This window comes from Urocampus carinirostris, chromosome 18, assembly GCF_059441175.1.
Source record: "Urocampus carinirostris isolate Australia breed hairy pipefish chromosome 18, RoL_Ucar_1.0, whole genome shotgun sequence".
Classification (NCBI taxonomy): domain Eukaryota; kingdom Metazoa; phylum Chordata; class Actinopteri; order Syngnathiformes; family Syngnathidae; genus Urocampus; species Urocampus carinirostris.
In genome coordinates, this window is record NC_142366.1 from 13,081,772 (window position 1) to 13,101,011 (window position 19,240).

Consider the following 19,240-nt stretch of genomic DNA (forward strand, 5'->3'; position numbering starts at 1 on the left):
GGTCATGAGATCTAACTTTCCTGTGTGGAGTTTGCATGTTCTTCCCGTGCTTGTGTGGGTTTCCTCCGGGCTCTGGCCAATTAACCCAATACATGTGTTTTAGGTTAACAGGTGTGAATGGGCGAGCGAACTATCTGTCCCTGTGTGCCCTGCGACTGGCTGGCAACCAGTTCAGAGTGTCCCCTGCCCACTGCCCGAAGATAGCTGGGATGGGCTTCAGCACCCCCGCGACCCTACCGAGGATAAGCTGTGCAGACAATAGATGGATGGATGGAGTATTTGTAGGCAGCCCGGCAGCGCAGTAATTAGCGCATGTGCGGCACATTTCTGAGGTCAAGAGATAGAACTTTCCTGTGTGGAGTTTGCATGTTCTTCCCCTGCTTGCGTGGGTTTCTTCCGGGCACTCCGTTTTCCTCCCACATTCCAAGAACATGCATGTCAGGTTAATTGGCTGGTCCAAATTTTGGATGAGCGAGTGAATTGTCTGTTCCTGTGTGCCCCGCGACTGGCTGGCAGTTCAGGGTGTCCCCTGCCCACTGCCCGAGGATGGCTGGGATGGGCTCCAGCACCCCCACGACCCTACTGAGGATAAGTGGTGCAGATAATGGATGGATAGTATTAGTAGTATATATATTAGGTAAACTTGTGCAAAAAATGCCACTAGCCAGTCAGTCAGTCATATTTAATTTGTATAGCCCTTAATCATCGTCCCGGATCGATCCCGTCCTGTCCGGTATCAGATATCGATCCCGTCTGTCCCGTCCTCACCTGTATTTTGCTCATATATCCTGTATCTTCACCTGTATCCGGGTATCGATCCCGCCTGTCCTGTCCTCACCTGTATCCTGCATCCGGTATCGATCCCGTCTGTCCCGTCCTGTCCGGTATGCTGCTCTTCTGCTCCTGGCTTCCGGTTTTCCCGCGCCTGACTTCTCTGCCCCGCTTCTTATGCCCAGCAATCGCCGAATCGCTGGCGTTTGTGTTCCCGCACATGACTGCCCCACTTCCGTAAATAAAGCTTGGTGTGAAAACGTTACGTGTTTGGGTCTACCGTCTGTTCGGGTTCTGACACTTGCCTAAATAGTATTTTATGATTTATTAATCAGAATAAGTCTCAAAGGGCTATAAATGAGGTAGGATTGTGTGCGATTGTGGCATTACTCCCATCTTCGCCATTATCACATGAGAAATAGGTAAACAGTCACACCACTATCACTATTGTTACATGATGTTATATATTACATTCGTCTAAAAATTTTAAAAACATATTATAGATCACTTTAAAATCAAACATTTTTTATTTCAAATAAAAAATAGAGTAATTACATATTCAAGAAGTTTTTTTACCCACTTGTAATGTGTATATTAGAGGCATGTCCATCTTTTGATGGTTTTTGTTTCGCACCCATTATCGCTTACTTGCTTTTTTTCCTTTTTCTTTTTTTTTTAACCATACATAACACGAGGTGAGATTTATTGCCCTCTTCCAGGTTATCACACCTCTCTACAGCCGCCCCAGATTGGTTGACGGCTGAAATGTTGTCGTGGCAGATTAACCTCCCTTGCAGCGATGTTATTGCTTTGCCAAGGGGGGGTTTGGGTGTTGCGAGCGCGTACCCGGCCGCTCGGAGCGTTGCCAGCGTGTCTGGAAAATTTGCAGACGGCTGCGCTTTTGTTGTAAAAAGCAACAGTGTAAAATTGAGCGCACAAATGTTTTCATTTCAAGGGCAGTTTCCAGAAATACTGGATTTGTGAAGGACAATGCGGGGAGTGGCACCTGTGACTAGGGTGAGAAGAAACTTAATAGGCGAATGTGCTAACCACCACACGACAGAATCACAATTAAAACCCTCAGAATAAAATGCTAGAATAAAGTATGCCCTCTACCATTTATCAATGATGCATTTTAAGAAAATTGTTTGGAGATTTTAGAGATGTTCAAAATTCGCATCTGTAAAATGGAATGGCGGACTAATGATAACTACAATGTTTAAACTGTAGTCACATCATGTAGCTGAAGGTAACTGCATCCTTATGCTTCGCGTTTGTAGTCTTTTGGAACATTTTTAAGAAAGAACTCTGCTCACACATAGTTTTGAAACCATTTTTCATGACAACAATTTAAGTGGGATATTTGTTGATATCGGACACAGGCCTGACATTATTATTTAATTAATTTCATAAAAATCATCAAACGTCAAACAGTAGAAAAAAAAATCACTTAAGAATTTTATCTGGACATTAAGGTTAGACGGCTTGTATAATTTTCTTAAACCATATGCTGTAGCTCTCTAGAAAAGAAAAAAAAAAAAGAAAAATAAAATCTAAATATTTTTCTCTCCTGGCTCTCTTAGTCAAAAAGGTTCCTAACCCCTTTGTCAAGAGATAAGATCTTTTGCCCTGGTCCATGCCCAACCTGACCCTGTCAGGAACCAGAACAGGATCAGGACCCAAACCCGTGACGTTCTCACACAAGCCTTTTATTTTGCGGGAAATAGGGAGTCTTGCGCGTTAGGCAGCGGTCTGGCGTGGAAAGATTGAAAGCCAGAGACCGTCGAGATTGATTCCAAGTGCCCGAGATTATATCGGACAGGTGGGGTCGATACCGGACAGAACGGGACAGACGGGATAGAAAATGAATCAGGATATCAAAAACAAACAGGACAAACTAGACGGGAACGAAAACTGAAGAAAACAATAAACCGGACAAAAATAGACAGAAACTAAACTGAAAACCGATATTAAACAGGACAAAATAAACGGGAACAATACCGTACAGGAAATACCAACAGGGACAGGACCAAGTCGAAACGGGCTGACAACCAAAGCATGACAGCGCTGAACTTAGAATAGACAGAAAGCCAATCTGTTAACGAGCGCATCTGGCGCAACACGGGCGGGAACAATTGGGCGCCATGGCAACCATGACAGGCCCAAATTTTGTCCCGCGTCAGGCCTAAAATGTCAAACATTTCGTTCGTGTCGGGCAGGGCTTCTTTTTAAACAAATTTTATCCACCCATCAATGTTCTTCTTTGTATCTTTGCCGCTCTCTCTTAAAGTGATGTGCTAGATTCTTTAATACATACTACTGATGTGGTTTATGGTTAAATTTTCAACCCGTCACAATGACAGACAGTCTATGGCCTTTAATTGTTACAGATAGATAATTGTCAGTTAATTGAACTTCCGTAGACACAGAAATATAGAAGAGAGTCCGTACAAATAAAATGTGAAATTTATGGTTTGCTTCTGGCTCTGTCCCGCAAATTAAGTTAATTGGTCGGGCTCTTAGTGAGTTGGGCTAAAAATCCACGGGCTGTATTTTTTAGGCCCGATCTTACTTCTGATGCTAGCGTTTCTGTTGGCTACGCTGGCAGCTGACACTAGGGTCAGCATCTGGATTTGCAACGTAAGCCGTTAATGCTAGCTACTTGGTCTGCAACGCCAGCCACTTATGGTCGCATCACACATGGCACCCAGCTAAATGCATCCATGCCAATTTTTTTGCATTAAAGACTGATTGATTTTATTGCTATTATTTTTTGTAGGTATGCAACTGTATTCATGCAAAGAGGCCTAGACTTTGAAACGGTTTCATTGAGCTTGCTATATTTTTTTCTGCAGATGCACGGTGACATGCCGAATCCTCTACGGCAGCCCCCATTGGGTCCTCCTGCGCACCACCCACTTCAGGCCGCGATCCCCCCATCTCCACACTCCCCTTCCCGGATCCCGTTCAGTCTGCGTCAGGGCTCATTACCCGGCAATGGCGTACCTCGGGAGCGCTTGTCGACCGCCCCGGCGCGTTCCAGCTCACCATGCCCCAGCGCTATCCTAGAGAGACGGGACGTTAAACCCGACGGGGACATGGGCGGGAAGGCTCACAGTCTCAGCAGGGCCAACGAGGGCCTATACGCAGACCCCTACCTGGGAATGGCCACGGCCCACGGGCCCCACCCCAACCTGGACGGTCCCGACCACGCCTTCCACCGGGCCTCCATCCGCTCTACCAGTTCCTACGGCGGGCCCAGCCCCACTGACTCGGTGGACCACCCTTCCCTGTACCGGCAGAAGTCGAGAAACAGCCAACTCCCGACACTGGGCTCCAAAACTCCCCCGCCGTCACCTCACCGGTTGGCAGAGGTGCGTCTCGTCGACATCCACGGCGGCGTCCCCATGGAGAGAAGCTCCTCAGTGCGGCAGTCCTTCAGGAAGGAAGACGGGATAGGGACCAAGCCCAAGAACAATACGACGGTGGTGGACCTCCAGGGACATCCTCAAGGGCCTCTTCCTGCAGCTGGTGACGCACAGACACGGTAAACCTCGGACCGGGAAGTGCGGGAATGTAAACATTGCTTAAGCATGAACTGACTAACTTGGCATCCTAGTTTCAACCTAACCGACATGTCTTTTCCCTTCTTCAACGTGCGATGTGCAGCCAGACTAATGGGCGGGATCCGTCTTCAGTTGGATTTGTTAAAACCACAAAGTCAGCAGTTTATGGGCTAGAGACCTGCTTGAACCATACTCCCCAACACTACCGTTTTATGCGTTAGACTACCCTATCCTCCGCTTAAAAACGCCTAGATTTTTTTTTTAAAATATCGGCTGTTTTGTTCTAATCCAAACAACAACAAAATCTGGACTCAAAACCAATATTTATATCTATGACTCCTGTATCTTGAAGCAAGACCAAGTCTTTGTAGGTGAGATCAACGCTCCAATGATCACGTTTGATTTACCTTTTGGTAAAAGTTTACCACTTCTGGTTTTAAACAAACACATGTTTATTTATTTTATTTTATTTTGTTAATTCTCTTTGGGAGGTCTTCATTGACTTGAAACGCGATATATAAATGCAGACCATTTACCATTTAACATCCACCCGAACGTTGTCAGTCTGTTTAAACCCACCCAAATTATCCTGCTTGTGTATAACAACCTAAGAAATAAGCTCAGTTTCCCCCAAAAAATCTCGTGTGTTGGTGTTAAACATTTTTTTTTCTTTTCTTTTTAAATTTTTTTTAAATTAAATCTTTTTTTAAAGCTCACCGATTTAATTTAGGAAAAAAGGTAGGTTGTTTTTTTTTTTTTAGATCTCAAATAATTGCTCACTCTGTAACCTTCTGAGGATAAGCATTGCAGGAGATGAAATAATTGCTTTAATTTCTTTTTTAATTTTAATTTTCTTTTTTAAATTTTTTAAGCTTTTTAAAAATCAGCTTTTTTTAACATTTTTAAAAAGTCCGCAATTTGGTTTACAAACAAACTAATGTCATTATTTCTGACAACCTAAAAAGAATTGTTAGTTTTTTCCTGTTTTCAAGTGGAATATCCCACATGTCTTTATTTTAGATGTGAACACGTTATATTTTTCTATTTATTTTATTTAGTTTATACTGTATATTTTAATCTTATTGTAGAAACACTGATAATAAAGGTGATTCTGATTAAAAGGAAAAATAAAATAATAAATACACTGTGTCATTTTGAAACAACCCAAAACCATAGGGTTTAAAACATCCTTTTTTGGTACCAAATATTGTTTTTGTTTTTTTAATTTTAACTTTCTTATTTATTTATTTATTTTTCAAAAAGAGCCAAAACTATTTATAATTTAAATAATTTTCTACATATAAATATATATATTTAGGGCCTGTCAAAAGTGTAAAGACTTACTCAAGATGCGAGGTTTGTCCACTTTACAGATTTTATCATACTCTTCGTCCTGATTATTAATACAAAAAAACGGACTTTATTAATACAAGAAGCCCACCGAAAAGTTTACCTAGCAATTCCAGATACATTTTCTCGCCTGAGTGGAGCCTGGGGAGACACTCAGGGTGTTTTCCTACTTCATATAACCAAAGAAAACAATCACCAATCGGTAATATACATTAGGCGGGACCACCTGCCAAGAGGGTCTGGAAAAAGATTGAAGGAATCCGGACGGCAAAGTATTAACTTTCCAAATCAACACGTCCTAATCCCATGTTGGAAGACAAGCTGGCGTCTTTCTTGGAGCGCTGAAAATGGAATTTTCTGCTGTGTTCTGCAGAGAGCGAATGAAGGCTATGGAGCAACAGATTGCCAGCTTGACTGGTCTTGTTCAGCATGCACTTTTAAAGGAGCCTCAGAGGTAAGACAGATGATGCTAAAAGGTTGCACAAAATCAGACAAAACGATATTGAGGTCTCCAAAGATGCTAACGTCATTAACATCATCCGTTTGTCTGACTTTTCACATCACCCTTGAATGTGCCTTGTCCTAACTAATTCGATAACTACCAGTGCCTTTAAAGTGCTTGCAACTTTTTTAATCACCTGAATAAAATTGTAATATTGTTTTGTATTTTTTAATGGCTGCAGTGAGAGACCCTCGAAGACGTCATCTCCAGCCCACAGTGCACACAGTTCCAGTGAGTATATTCCTTGTTTCATATGAAGCAAACACACTTAATAAAAATAAATCTTATTTCCCTCATTCAATGCCAATGACGGCCAAATACGTCAATCCAACAGTTTTCATGTTAAAGTAGTTTTGCAGTGAAAAAGCTACCAAAACGTTTTTTATATATACGTTTTATTCAATCACGTCTTAAAACTAGCAAAATTGCTATGTTTTTTCAAAATAAAACCACACATTTGCCAATTTAAAACGGAAAGTGCAATGTAAAAAAAAAAGTAATTTTATGATAAAGAAAAACAGGGCACTACAGCTTGGCTGAGGAATAAGTTGTAACTATTCACCATGTTTATTCACAAGCGATTCTGTTGAGATTTGGATGTGTTATGACTAAATTGTATCTTTTTTTAGTAACTCAGTTTATTAATCATAGCATCCTCTGTGCTCTTCAGTGTAACTCTTTGGCAATTCCTGTGTATTTTCTACTTTAGCTGACTCAAGTCGTCAGAAAACCTGCAATTACCATTTTTAAAAAAAATATTTTAATCAATATAGAATTTTTTTTGTGACATTTCTCGGCCATAATATATATTTTTTGTCACTCGTGTTCTAAAACAAAATATCGTATTTTATTTATTTTTGTATCTATTTTACAATATCAAATATGTTTCAACTTTATTTTGACTATTTCCAAAAAAATAACAACTTATTTAAATAAAACAAACATAAATCAAACATATAAACAAGTATATATGAAATTAAATGAAAGAAAAGAAAATGTTAACAACCATTTTTAATTTGTAATTAAAATAAGTATTTCTAAAAATATAATCAATTCAAAAGTAAACAAAATTAATAACAACCTTTTTGTTTCCTGACGAACAAGAAGTATTTTGACAAAACAACAAGAAAACTAACTAAAAGATGAAAATGGGACTTGAAAACATTTTGATCTATTTTTATTCAACCACTTGAATGCCGAAATCACCAAAATCACCCTTCCTCCTCCCAAGTCTCAGAAATAGTCCCTCAAATCAAGTTAATTGGTTGGGCTCGGACTGGCTTGGGCTTTTATACCTAGCAGCTGGGTTGGGTTGGGTTGAATTTTTTAGGCCAAAGCTTACCACTACTACCGGGTAATAACATAGCAACAGCATGGTAATAACACGTTATTTTAAGAAATGCATATCAAACCCTTTACGCTAATCAGTAACAAAAAAGTAGCGCTCAGCTTCAAGGAGGTTGGTTTAAGTGCTTGTCAATAATTTTTAACTAATAATCTTCCTGTTTACTGATTAGTTGCTACTTTTCTTAAGGGTGTGTGAAGATAGGAGTGCAGTGCATGTTTTAAAGCCAGTTGCAAAACTCTGTGAGAAGTACGTGACTTGACAACCAAAGTCCGAGGCTGCAAAAACGACCGTCCCCTCGCCGGTTTTCTCTGCAGCTGAACTTGTGCTGACCCCCCCAGCACTAGTGTTACATTATAACCTGCACTTCTAGTCGGGGCAGCTGTCAGTCAAGAGGGCAGATAAACGTCAAGGCTTTTTCCGCAAGTTTATTTCCCACGAGTTAATGTCGCCTCTGGGCAGGGAGATAACATTATGTTTTGGATGCTCATTACTGTAGTTTGTTTTGTCATTTGTTAAAAAGGATGACTCATTGTTGGAACTCATTTGGGTGGTGGAGTCATTTTGTTTGCAGAACATATGAAAAATTGGTATTTTATTTTTGGAATTGTTACAACTTTTACAAATTTGAGTCATAGCGAAAGTAAGGGGCTACAACTTTGTGGGTTTACAAGAAGCTTAACAGCAGAATTTGAAATGATTATATGCATGCAAAATTAATGTCAACATTAAAAACTGAGATTGTATTCGGATGAGTAAAAGAACACACTCTGAGTCGGAGATTTAGGTTTTTGATAGCCCTTCCATCGGAGGCGCATGCTTCCAAGGTCTGCGTTCAAGATCGGCTCAGGAAGGAATCACACTCCGCCTATGGCTAGAGACTCATTTATTGGAAAGCATAGGCATAGAACAACACATCTGATTGCTTAGGCGAGGTCACATGAATAAAAGAAAATAATCTGGTTTAGACAGAAAACACATGTTTAAATAAATTGAATAATGCTCGTCGCTAGATGGCGTGTGAGCAAAATAAATGAGCAGTAAGGAAAAGAAAGGAATGTAGGGAGCAGGCTTCCCGGCACTTCCCAGCACCAAAGCTAAGGCCATCTTTATTAATAGTTAGCGGGCCCCAAGAGGATACATTTATAAGCGCTTTCCCAGACTTCCCACCACAAAAACGAAGGCCATCTTGATTAAAAGTCAGCAGGCCCCAAGAGGATACAATTGTTGCAAGAATACAAACAGCACCTAGTTCTAATTTTTGGCTTCGTTAAGACATTTTTGAGGATAAAATCATACAAAGGCACATTCAAACTATAATCAAACTATATTTTCCCTTACAATTAATTTACAGTCAGTTTCAGACCCTGAAATATCAAAATTATTTACAGAAAACAACAACATAAAGACTATACATTGCCTCTGATTATAAGCCGCGCCCACCCCTTTTTTAAACAAGTAATATTTTGTACCCACATTGCAGTTATTCATTTACCAAAAACACCTTATGCTAAATAAGATAGCTTAGCATTTCTTTCCAAACAATACCTGTTATATGGGAGTAACTCACCATTTAAATCTTGGTTGTTAAAAGGGCCATTTTGAGATTGTTTTTGTGAAGAGCAGGGGTGGGCAACATTTTAGAGTCAGGCTCCATTGGGCTAAAAAAGTAGCAAAAAAGGCCAGGAGGAAAAAAATATATATCTATGTTTTTATATCTGCCACTACAGTTTAAAATCCGATACCTCCCCCATACAAGAGGGGAAAAAGATACTGTAGGTCTATGCACTTTCACATATTTTCAAGCAGTAATTTTTTTGTTCATTGTAAAAATTCCAATCATGCAAAAATGAGAAAGACCAAAAAAATTGAGATTTTTTTTGTATAACTAAAAAACATGCAGACTTATATTTGTTCATTTTATGTATTATTTTTTTGCCTATAAAGACAATTTAATCAAAATCATTTCGAAACACTTTCATGCAAAGTCATATATCACTTCCCTTTTTTAAGCAGTACATTTAATAATATGGATTGATAAACTGCACAAAATGTTTGGATAAATAAAATGAATCCATAATTGAAAAATATATCAAGTAAAGAAAAATGTAGCCAGCTAGTTGAATGTTGGGGACAAGTGTGCCACCAAATCAAATTTTTTTATTGGTAGTACTTTTTAATCATTTGATACACATTATCATTATATTTTTAACATTTGGCAGGCTGGATTAAAAAGCCTGATGGGCCACAAATGGCCTGTAGGCCGTAGTTTGCCCGCCCCTGAGTTGTGGATTTGTTCTTGCCGAACTTTTGCAACAGGCACGTTTTCAGCCACCTGTATATGTGGCTAAGGCTCTCCTTGACCCATGAATAGGTTCAAAACCGAAAGAAAAGTAGCAGTTTGTACAGGTTTTACGGCAGGATTTATTGGTTGGACTTTGAAAAAAAGGAATATGTTTTAACCAGTCTTTTGCACTAAATGAACTAAGAATTCAATTTTTTTCCCCCGATTTAGGCGGCTCACCAGTAATGGTGCCCCAGAGCAATGCTCCCGCCGCGCCTGTAGCTGTGCAAGACAAGCAGAGCCAGATTCCTCTGAAAGCCAACTTGATGCAGTTCAGGAAGAATGTGTCCGACCTCAGGCTGCAATTGCATCAAATGAGGCAGCTGCAGGTAAGAAGCCTGTGGAGCTTTTTACACCTCATCTGGTTCTTGACGTTTTTTGCTAGTGAGAAAAAGGAAGCACAAGTTGGTAAAAATGTTTGCATTTAGTGCCATTGACGTATATACATGTCATTTTCCATTCAATTAGGTCGGAAGTTTAATGACCATTGGAAAGAATTCTCTAATGATGCACTATTCCGATATCCAAAACTGGAATACCGTCAAATTCGGTCTATAAGCCGCGACTTTTTTCCCATGTTTTCCACCCTGCGGCTTATGCAATGGTGCAGCTAATCTAGGCATTTTTTTTCTAACAGCAGTCAAGGAAGGAGTGAGACACAAGGAATATGTGTCAAGGAGGACGCACATATTGAGTTTAGCCAAGAGTTTATAAAAACAGTACTGTCTTTCTTTGTAAATATCTCATGTTTCAATATAAGCACATGCGGCTTGTAGTCAGGTGCGGCTTATGCATAAACTATTTTTTTCCTTTATAAATGTACTGGCTGCGTCTTATAGTCCGAATTTTACAGTATATGTTTTTTTTGTGGTTAGACCTTTCCGTGATAAAGAAAACAAAGGAAGGCATTCTCTAAAAAAAGGATGAGGTTGAATAACAAAACCAAGGAACAAAGTAACAAGTAGTCTGTAAACAACTAACAAAATGTCAAAAAAATAACAAACGCTAGGTTACAATGAAAATGACCCGATAACCTCTGGTGCTGGACCCAGTCAATACATGAAGCCGGAATAATGAGGTTGGATGCGTGCCTAGGCACCTTTGTGTGCCCTCCAGCCCCCCATGCTGGCGCCCTCTTGTTCATTGTTTCTCATCTGGTGGGTCGGGACCCAAAAGTGGGTCCCGGACCAGTTTCCATTGAGTCGAGGGCCTTTGCCATAGCATACTAATGCTAAGAAGAAAAAAATGGAGGTTATATTAACTCCTTAACAGTAATAATGCTCAATCTCTTTCAACAGTTCAGTCAATTAGCACGTTTGAGAGAAACCACATCTCACTTTATTGGGATTTATTTTGGTTTTATTTCCTCCTTCTGCCTTCAGTAATGGGCCCCAAGCAAGTTAGTCATTAGGGGAAGAAAAAGTGGAAAACAGTAACTTTAACCCTTGAGTTGAAGAAGTAAATAATGGCCAAATACTAAAATGATGTATGAGTGCATGCCGTTAAAGCGCTGCTGGAAGGTACTGTAAATGGTTTAAAAATGTTATATTTGGAATATTTTACCCTTATATTAATCATAATTAACGACATAATTGAATAATTATTGACTTTTATGGACGCACCTTATTAATACTTTTAATTTCTTTTCGAGTGTGGCTATTTTTAATGCAGTTTTAGGGGCTCGCTTGTATTCTATTTAATATTATATGCGAGTATACACGGTACTTGCAGTCGTTTTTGTTTTTTGGTCATTTTGTTTTTTGAGAAAAGTTGAATATATTCAACAATCTCTGCTCTAAACCGCTCAATGCTTTCATTGTATAAATTTGAGCAGTTGATTTTTTTTCTTGATTCGTGTTGCTGCTGGTCATAGGGGTGTAGTGGTGGGTACTGAAGTCAGACCAGTTGATAACCAATGCTCTAGTTCGAAAATGGAGTGCCAGACCCTGACAATATTTGAGGTCTTTGGATCAAATCCATCCATCCATTATCTGCACTGCTTATCCTCAGTAGGGTCGCGGGGGTGCCGGAGCCCATCCCAGCTATCTTCGGGCAGTGGGCAGGGGACACCCTGAACTGGTTGCCAGCCAGTCGCAGAGCACACAGAGACGGACAATTCGCTCGCTCATTCACACCTAGGGACAATTTGGACTGGCCAATTAACCTGACCTGCATGTTTTTGGAATGTGGGAGGAACCGGAGTCCCCGGAGGAAACGCACGCAAACGCGGGGAGAACATGCAAACTCAACACAGGAGGTTCGATCTCATGACCTCAGAGCTGTGCCGCACAAACGCTAACCACTGCCCCGCCGTGCTGCCCAGATCAATTAGAACATTTAGTCTTCAAATAGTTTTCAATTTGATTCTAGATTCTCAAAGCTGAATGAGGCAAACAGCTAGCAAATGTCAAGTTGTTAAGCAAAACATAATGACCAAGGGTGAAATTACTCGCAATTTACCGTCAGCATGTTGTACACAGCTCTGTCTCGTAGCAACTGGACACATTTATATTGTTATATGAATGTACACTTTGTGGCAAAATGCCAAATGTTCTGAATCTATTCAGGTAACTGTGATTACATTTTTGTGTTTTTTTTTCCAATTTTTATTCAAGTTCTTAGGGGCATTGGGTAGCCCCCTAAAAACACCTGAGTAGCCGGCAGATTCGTTCTGAAAATATCTCACCAGTGATGGTCATTGTAATTTTTGAGTACATGCGATTTTGAACTGGCATTCGTACTTTGTAGCACTCATTTTTGGGTGCACCACACAATACACTGACATCTAGTGGTAGAATATTACACAGTGTCCCAAGAAGTCCCAAATTGTGAAATGATATATTAACCAAGACACTGAAAAATATTTAGTAAAATACCTATAAATAAAAGGTCTCTTCCTAAACCGTGCTGGTAACGTAACGGTAACACAGCACTAAAATCTGGGTTGTTAAAAGGATATTTTTGCATTTTTATATTGTTAGATCACCCTCTGGTGGTGGATTTATTTGTAGTGGACTCTTGTCTATGTCTTTTTTGTCAGTCATTGGTTTCATTCCTTTAACACAGTGGTCACCAAGAGCTGGCTTTTAAGTGGTTGACTGAACCTATTTATCCCTATTTCTAACAATGACAACCTGGTAATAAAATAATAAAAACATCGTAACAACATAGTAATGCCATAACTTATTTTAAAAATACATATCAAACTGGTAGCCCTTTGCACTAATCAGTAACATAAAAGTAACATTTAGCTTCACAAATGTTTGTGACCCCTGCTTTTATACATTCAGTGCAATTAACAGCTAAATACATATTTTTCTTTTTAAACAAACAATATTTCAATTCCAGCTCCAGAACCAGGATGTCATGCGAGTGCAGCTGATGCGGGCGGAGCAGGAGATCGCTGCCAAACTTTCAGAGGCAGCTCGACGCCTGGAGGATCCGGCCCAAAAGCAGAGGGTTCTGGTGGAAGAAGACCGGCAGAAGTACTTGGGCCTGGAGGAGCGTGTGCTGACACAGCTCGGGTGAGGAGATTGAGTTTGTGCGTACACAAAATGTCAAAGTGATTCATGTCGAGTCAAACCAACGCCCCCGTTTTAACACGCAGGTCAGGACAAGCAAGCTATGCTTACCTCTTGGAGCTCTTTTTAATAGCACGATAAGGGTTAGCATATTTTTCTCAAATTTGATGAGTTCAAGGATAGAATCTGAGCACATAGTACCATGAATCTTCAAAAGGGGAATTCTATTAGAACTGTCTGCATTGTAATTGATAACAACGTCGTGAACATTGTTTACATCGAGATTAGATGTGGCACTCCAGGATAAACATGTAATAAAGTCTTAAAAGAAATTATACGGTTAAACAAATGTTAGTAAATAGGCAAAATTATTTAGAAGGAGACTGGCCTAAGATACACATGCATCAGACAGAGCAATAGTGCTATGAAAAAGTAGTGCAAAAAATTAAGCAATGTTTTTTTTATACTTACACATTGCAAAAAAATTCCCTTTTAACCTGCAAAAAATGTAAGTATTTTTATTTTCTTTTTTTATGACATTTTGTTGTACAATATAACATTACTTAAAATGGTATGATATAAAATATGGCAGATAATTTTGCTCATTTTCAGTGTTGTTTTCAACCAAAAATAATAGTTAATAGGAAATAAATTAAATACAAAACTCAATTTTATGTAGATGGTAGTGTGCCCGCTTTGAGACTGGGAGGTCGCTGGTTCGCGCCTCGGCCGAGACATACCTAATTGGTATAATGGCGGCGCCCTCTGTTGGCTGCGGCTGCATCGACTCGCTACAACGGGTCAGGTGTATCGACATTTCGTTCTGTGTACACTGTTACAAAGAATGACAATACAAAGGAAATTATTATTATTATTATTATTTGTGTATCTGTTTGTGGTTCTACACCATTTGTGTTCATTGTTTTATAGGGTGCTAATCAGCTAATACTGTATATTTTTTGACCGAAATATGTCTTACATTGAAACACTCTCAAATCAGGCCTCTCATATCTCAATGCATCGTCTGCACAGGACATTATTTGCTTTCCACAAGGAGTTATATACGTTAATAAACTAACACACACTCCTTGTCAGCACACTTAAACTGATTCATGACAAAATGGGAAACCACAATCACTCTCACAGTCTTATCACTTTTCTGTTTTGTTTTTACCTCAGGAGAGAGGAAACTGTTCTCCTCAAAGCTAGTTAAGTAGCTTTGAGTTAATGCCCCAAATTGGCTGTCTGCGTGTAAACATTTGTGGTTTCCGTGCAGGGCTAATAGCTTTAAACAGGTCGAAGCAGTCCAAGTTACTAATTGTCTTTGTTGGTTTGCTATGGCACTCTGTAAACCTGATGTTATAAAAAAAAGAAAAGAAGGGCACAGCTTACTGCATTTGCAGTAAAACAACCAGTGTTTTTGTATTTCTTTAGTGATCTGGAACAATATGTAAGCGCTCTGCAGAATGACTCGACAGCGACTCATCGAGCGGTGACCCTCAAGGAAGTGGAGGAAGGAGCGGTGACCCTGAGGACTGTGGGCGAGTCTTTGGCAGGGCTCAAAGGTGAGACAACGCCTAATATACACTGGTGCCTTCTTCACACGAGCTTAAATCGTCCCAGTATCGTGCTTCTAGTTCAAATTGCTTGTGTAACGAGCAAATTTTCCTCATGTGAAATCATTTAAAACTATTTGGCCCGTTCGTGACCTCTCAAAACCATCCCAGTGAACCCTAGATAGCTATAAAACTGTAAGGTCTATCGCCCTACATCTCTGAATAAAACACACAATAAGAGACAAGAGACATTAATTTCAGCTCATGAGAAGATATAATAAGTTCAGGGCCTGATTCTCATCTGACCAAAACTTCACTATCTCCCCTCTTTATTACAGCTCAGTCACAGTTGTTGGGGGGGGGAAGTTTGGGGAAGGAACAAAGAGACATTCCATTGTATACAGGGGAACATCAGACAAAAGAATACAGCTTCACTCTATAGGCAAATAGTTAATTGGGCTGAGTAGATCACAAGAAGATAAAGAGTCTTTAAAGTAAGGAAATACTGAACTCAACTGTAAGGACTCTGTAATGCTCAATACTGGTAAGAATTGCCTTGTAAATTTGCAATGATTCTATCAAAAACACATCTTCCTGATTGCTAAAAATCCATTAAAATATCAATTAAACATAAAAATATATTAATATGATAAAAAGGATGATTGAGATACTATTGATGATATGTAAGCACTTACTGAATTAGTAACTTAGAATTAAAAGTTACTGTAACTATGGATAAACATTCCCACGAACATTTTTACAGCATACTTTTTTCTTCTTTTTCAAAGGGCTGAAGTGTTGCAAGAACCATTTCTTGCTTTGCTTTGTAACCAGCATTTACTGCTTCTTCAGGCAAAACCACAGTCACAGAGCCTGTCGTCTTCTCGAATTTCGCAAACCAGCCATGGCAGACCAGCCATAGCGGGCATTGAAATCCATTCCAGTTGTACCCGATGCTGCCTCAAGTTTTCAGTTCCAGTCCTAGACTTCTGCTCTTTGTGTCACTATCGCTCTCTAGCTCCTTGTCGCATACCCGTATTAACACAGTCACTCCGTCTCGTCATGAACAGTGGTTTACAATTTTGAAAGAACATTCATGCCCCAGTCGGTTTTAAAGCCTTGATGACATATTTCCAATTCAATAGCGTGCAAATAGGAGATATTGACTGATCAACACAATACCATTTCCCTTTCCAGAACTCATAGCTAGGGTCACAAAAAGGCGATACAATACAATAAAAAAAAAAAAAACTCGCTGTATGATATAAACAAGTTTCATGGGCCAACTGGGACAGTAAGCGGTCTCGAGCGGCCTCTAATGCTAGGCTCTGAGAATGTTTGTAGCTAGGATTTACTCTCTTACGTAGAGCAAGATTTTGGTGCTCATGCAGTGGCGCCTATAATACAAAAATACAGACGTCTCCTCCTTGTTTACCCAGGAGAATTTCCGTCCCTACAAACCCGAATGCGCGGCGTGCTCCGTGTCGAAGTGGAAGCGGTCAAGTTTCTCAAGGAGGAACCTCTGAAACTGGACAGCATGCTGAAGAGGGTCAAGAGCTTAACTGATGCGCTGAGCAGTCTGAGAAGGTGAAAAATAATTCAAAAGGACAAAGATCTTACATTAACTCCTTATTCTCATTGGTGCAGATCTGCAACTGAGAGCAATCAGAGAGTGGCTGATCTTTCGTCCAACATCCCATCCTCAGCATTGACCCCACCAACCTCTCTCGCATCAGAACCCCAGATCCCCACCGTTAAAGTCGAGGCCAAGCCCTCTTCCCCGATGGTGATCCATCACATTCAGAGTTCCCCGCTTCCCTCGCGGCAGTCGGCCAGCTTGTCGGCCGCTCAGCCCAGCCCGCCTCTCACACCTAGCCCCACTCACTTCAACGCACCCAATTTGGGTAAGAGTCAGGACCGGGAGTCCCCCAAAGCACTCGGGAATCCTGTGAACCATGGCAATGGAGGCACTAAACAGGATATGGTCATTGAGGAGCTGCAGCATAGTAAGGGCAAATGCAAGAGCAGAGCAATGTCCATAGAGGTAGGTGTTTTTATTTTATTTATGTATTTGTTATTTTCATTTTTATTTTATTTAGCTTTTTATTTCATTATATTTTATTATAATATTTTTGTTTTATTCTTTTATCTATTTATTTTTTATTGTTGTATTTTTTTACATTGTATCTAGCTTATTTTTATTTTAATCTCTTATATATATTTTTTTTTATTTTTTAAGTTTTATTATGGTATTTTATTTTGTTATTAATATAATTGTATTCAGGCAGCACGGCGGCGCAGTGGTTAGCGCTTGTGCGGCACAGTTCATGTCATGGGAACCTGTCGTGGGTTCAAATCCAGCTCCAGACTTCCTGTGCGGAGTTTATATGTTCTCCCCGTGCTTGCGTGGGTTTCCTCCGGGCACTCCGGTTTCCTCCCATGTTCCAAAAACATGCATTTCAGGTGAATTGGCCGGTCCAAATTGTCCCTAGGTGTGAATGAGCAAGTGAGTTGTCTGTCCCCGTGTGCCCTGCGATTGGCTGGCAACCAGTTCAGGGTGTCCCCTGCCCACTGCCTGGAGATGGCTGGGATGGGCTCCAGCCCCCCCGCGACCCTAATGAGGATAAGCGGTACGGCTAATGAGATGAGATGAGATAATTGTATTCATTATTTTATATTAATATTATTATATATAGTTTTCACATTGTATTATTTGTCTTGTTATTATTTTATTTCGCTTGTCATATTTATTTTGTGTTATTTTTATTATTGTATTTTGTTTTACTCTTTATTTTTATTTTTATTTTGGTTTTTCTTATATGTTGTTTTTTACTGAATAGCTTCTTGTTGTTATTTTAATATTTCATATTTTTATCATTATTTTAGTTTTATTATGTTATTCTATATTGTTGGTTATTTTATTTCATTTTTAATTATGATGATTATTATTATTACTATTATGTTATCTTTATTTATATTTTTGAATTTTATTGTTTGTCTTGTTAGTGTGTTATTTTTCCTCGTTATTTTTTATTATTTTAGTTTCATTTTAGTTTAATTATTTTATTTTATTTACCTTTTTTATTTATTATATTATTTATTATTATTATTTCAGTTATATTATTTTATTATTATTTTATTTTTTGGTGTAGTCTCTTATTGTATTATATGATTTCTATAAAAAAAATATGTCACTATCATTTTGGTTTTTATTTTAGTCTTGTATTATATTTTGTTGTTTTATCTTATTTCATTTTAATAAACACTTTATCTAAATAAATACCCAAGTAAAAAAAATTGCAACAGGGGGGCGGGACCAAGCTAAGCTATAGCTTTTTCTGTGAGCCCATCAATCAATCAAAACACATTACATTATAAAACCAACACATCCCCAAGCAAACTAGCCTAGTAGTGGTTTTTTTTTGTCTCAATATCAATATCAATGTTGTCATTGAGGCAACATTTCCAGTCTTGTCAATTGGGATATAAATACTTTTTTCTGTTTTGTTTTTTCTATTGCTCCCTTTATTTGCAGGATTGCTTTGTATCAGAAATATAAGGCATTGGCAAAGGTAAAAGAAGTTATCTACTGCATACATTTTTAATTTTTTTTGTGGACGTAGGTTGCAGAGAAAGAATGGGAGGAGAGGAGGCAGAACATGGGTCAGTATGATGAAAAAGAGTTTGAGAAAATCCTCCAAGAGGCAGAGGCCAACATGACGAAGGGCCTTCCCAGTCCCGATGCTGGAAGCAATCCGGTGCTGCCCCCTGCTGCCTCAAGAGAGCAAACAAGCATCTCTTTGGAGTCCCAGAAAGGTTTCTGCAAAAAGCCTAGTAGCTCAGCAATCTTCTTCTTATCTTAGGCTTTTTTGACACTTTTCTGCCCTGTTTCAGAGTCTCAGCCCGAGCCTCAATGGGAAAAAACGACCAAGAAAGTTCCAGAGAAGCTCCCCAAGCCAGTGATAGAAAAACCTGCTAAAGCACCACCCACCAAGAACGCCAGCAAATCTGCATCCCCGGATTCGTTTAATAAGTTGCAATCTGAAAAGGTCGCCAAGTCACCACCCCCGCCACCGCCAAGGAAGACCTTCACCAGCTCTGGCATGACTACAACGCGGTCCGGAGAGGTGGTCTACACCAACAGGAAGGAGTCTATGGTGAGTCTTGTCAAAATATCATCTTTTTGTATGTATTTTCAGAAGTCACATAAGTAAATTAGTATAAAAGTGTTGTAAACAATACAAAAAGTTCAAATGTTTTCACATAAACAAGGTTCCTGCGGCTC

At 39.5% G+C, this 19,240-nt stretch overlaps 1 protein-coding gene across 5 annotated transcripts in view; it reads left to right on the plus strand.

Annotated features, from left to right (window-relative positions):
* LOC148348393 (sickle tail protein homolog) overlaps window positions 1-19,240 on the plus strand; it is a 163,363-nt gene that overhangs the window by 134,347 nt on the left and 9,776 nt on the right. For all 5 annotated transcript variants that reach the window (XM_088322632.1, XM_088322631.1, XM_088322634.1 and 2 more), the window contains 10 exons: window positions 3,627-4,318; window positions 6,061-6,141; window positions 6,371-6,420; window positions 10,050-10,207; window positions 13,227-13,402; window positions 14,834-14,964; window positions 16,395-16,542; window positions 16,603-16,999; window positions 18,579-18,771; window positions 18,850-19,112. In XM_088322632.1, the coding sequence (XP_088178758.1) occupies window positions 3,627-4,318; window positions 6,061-6,141; window positions 6,371-6,420; window positions 10,050-10,207; window positions 13,227-13,402; window positions 14,834-14,964; window positions 16,395-16,542; window positions 16,603-16,999; window positions 18,579-18,771; window positions 18,850-19,112 (2,289 nt within the window). The remainder of the gene's footprint in view (window positions 1-3,626; window positions 4,319-6,060; window positions 6,142-6,370; window positions 6,421-10,049; window positions 10,208-13,226; window positions 13,403-14,833; window positions 14,965-16,394; window positions 16,543-16,602; window positions 17,000-18,578; window positions 18,772-18,849; window positions 19,113-19,240) is intronic.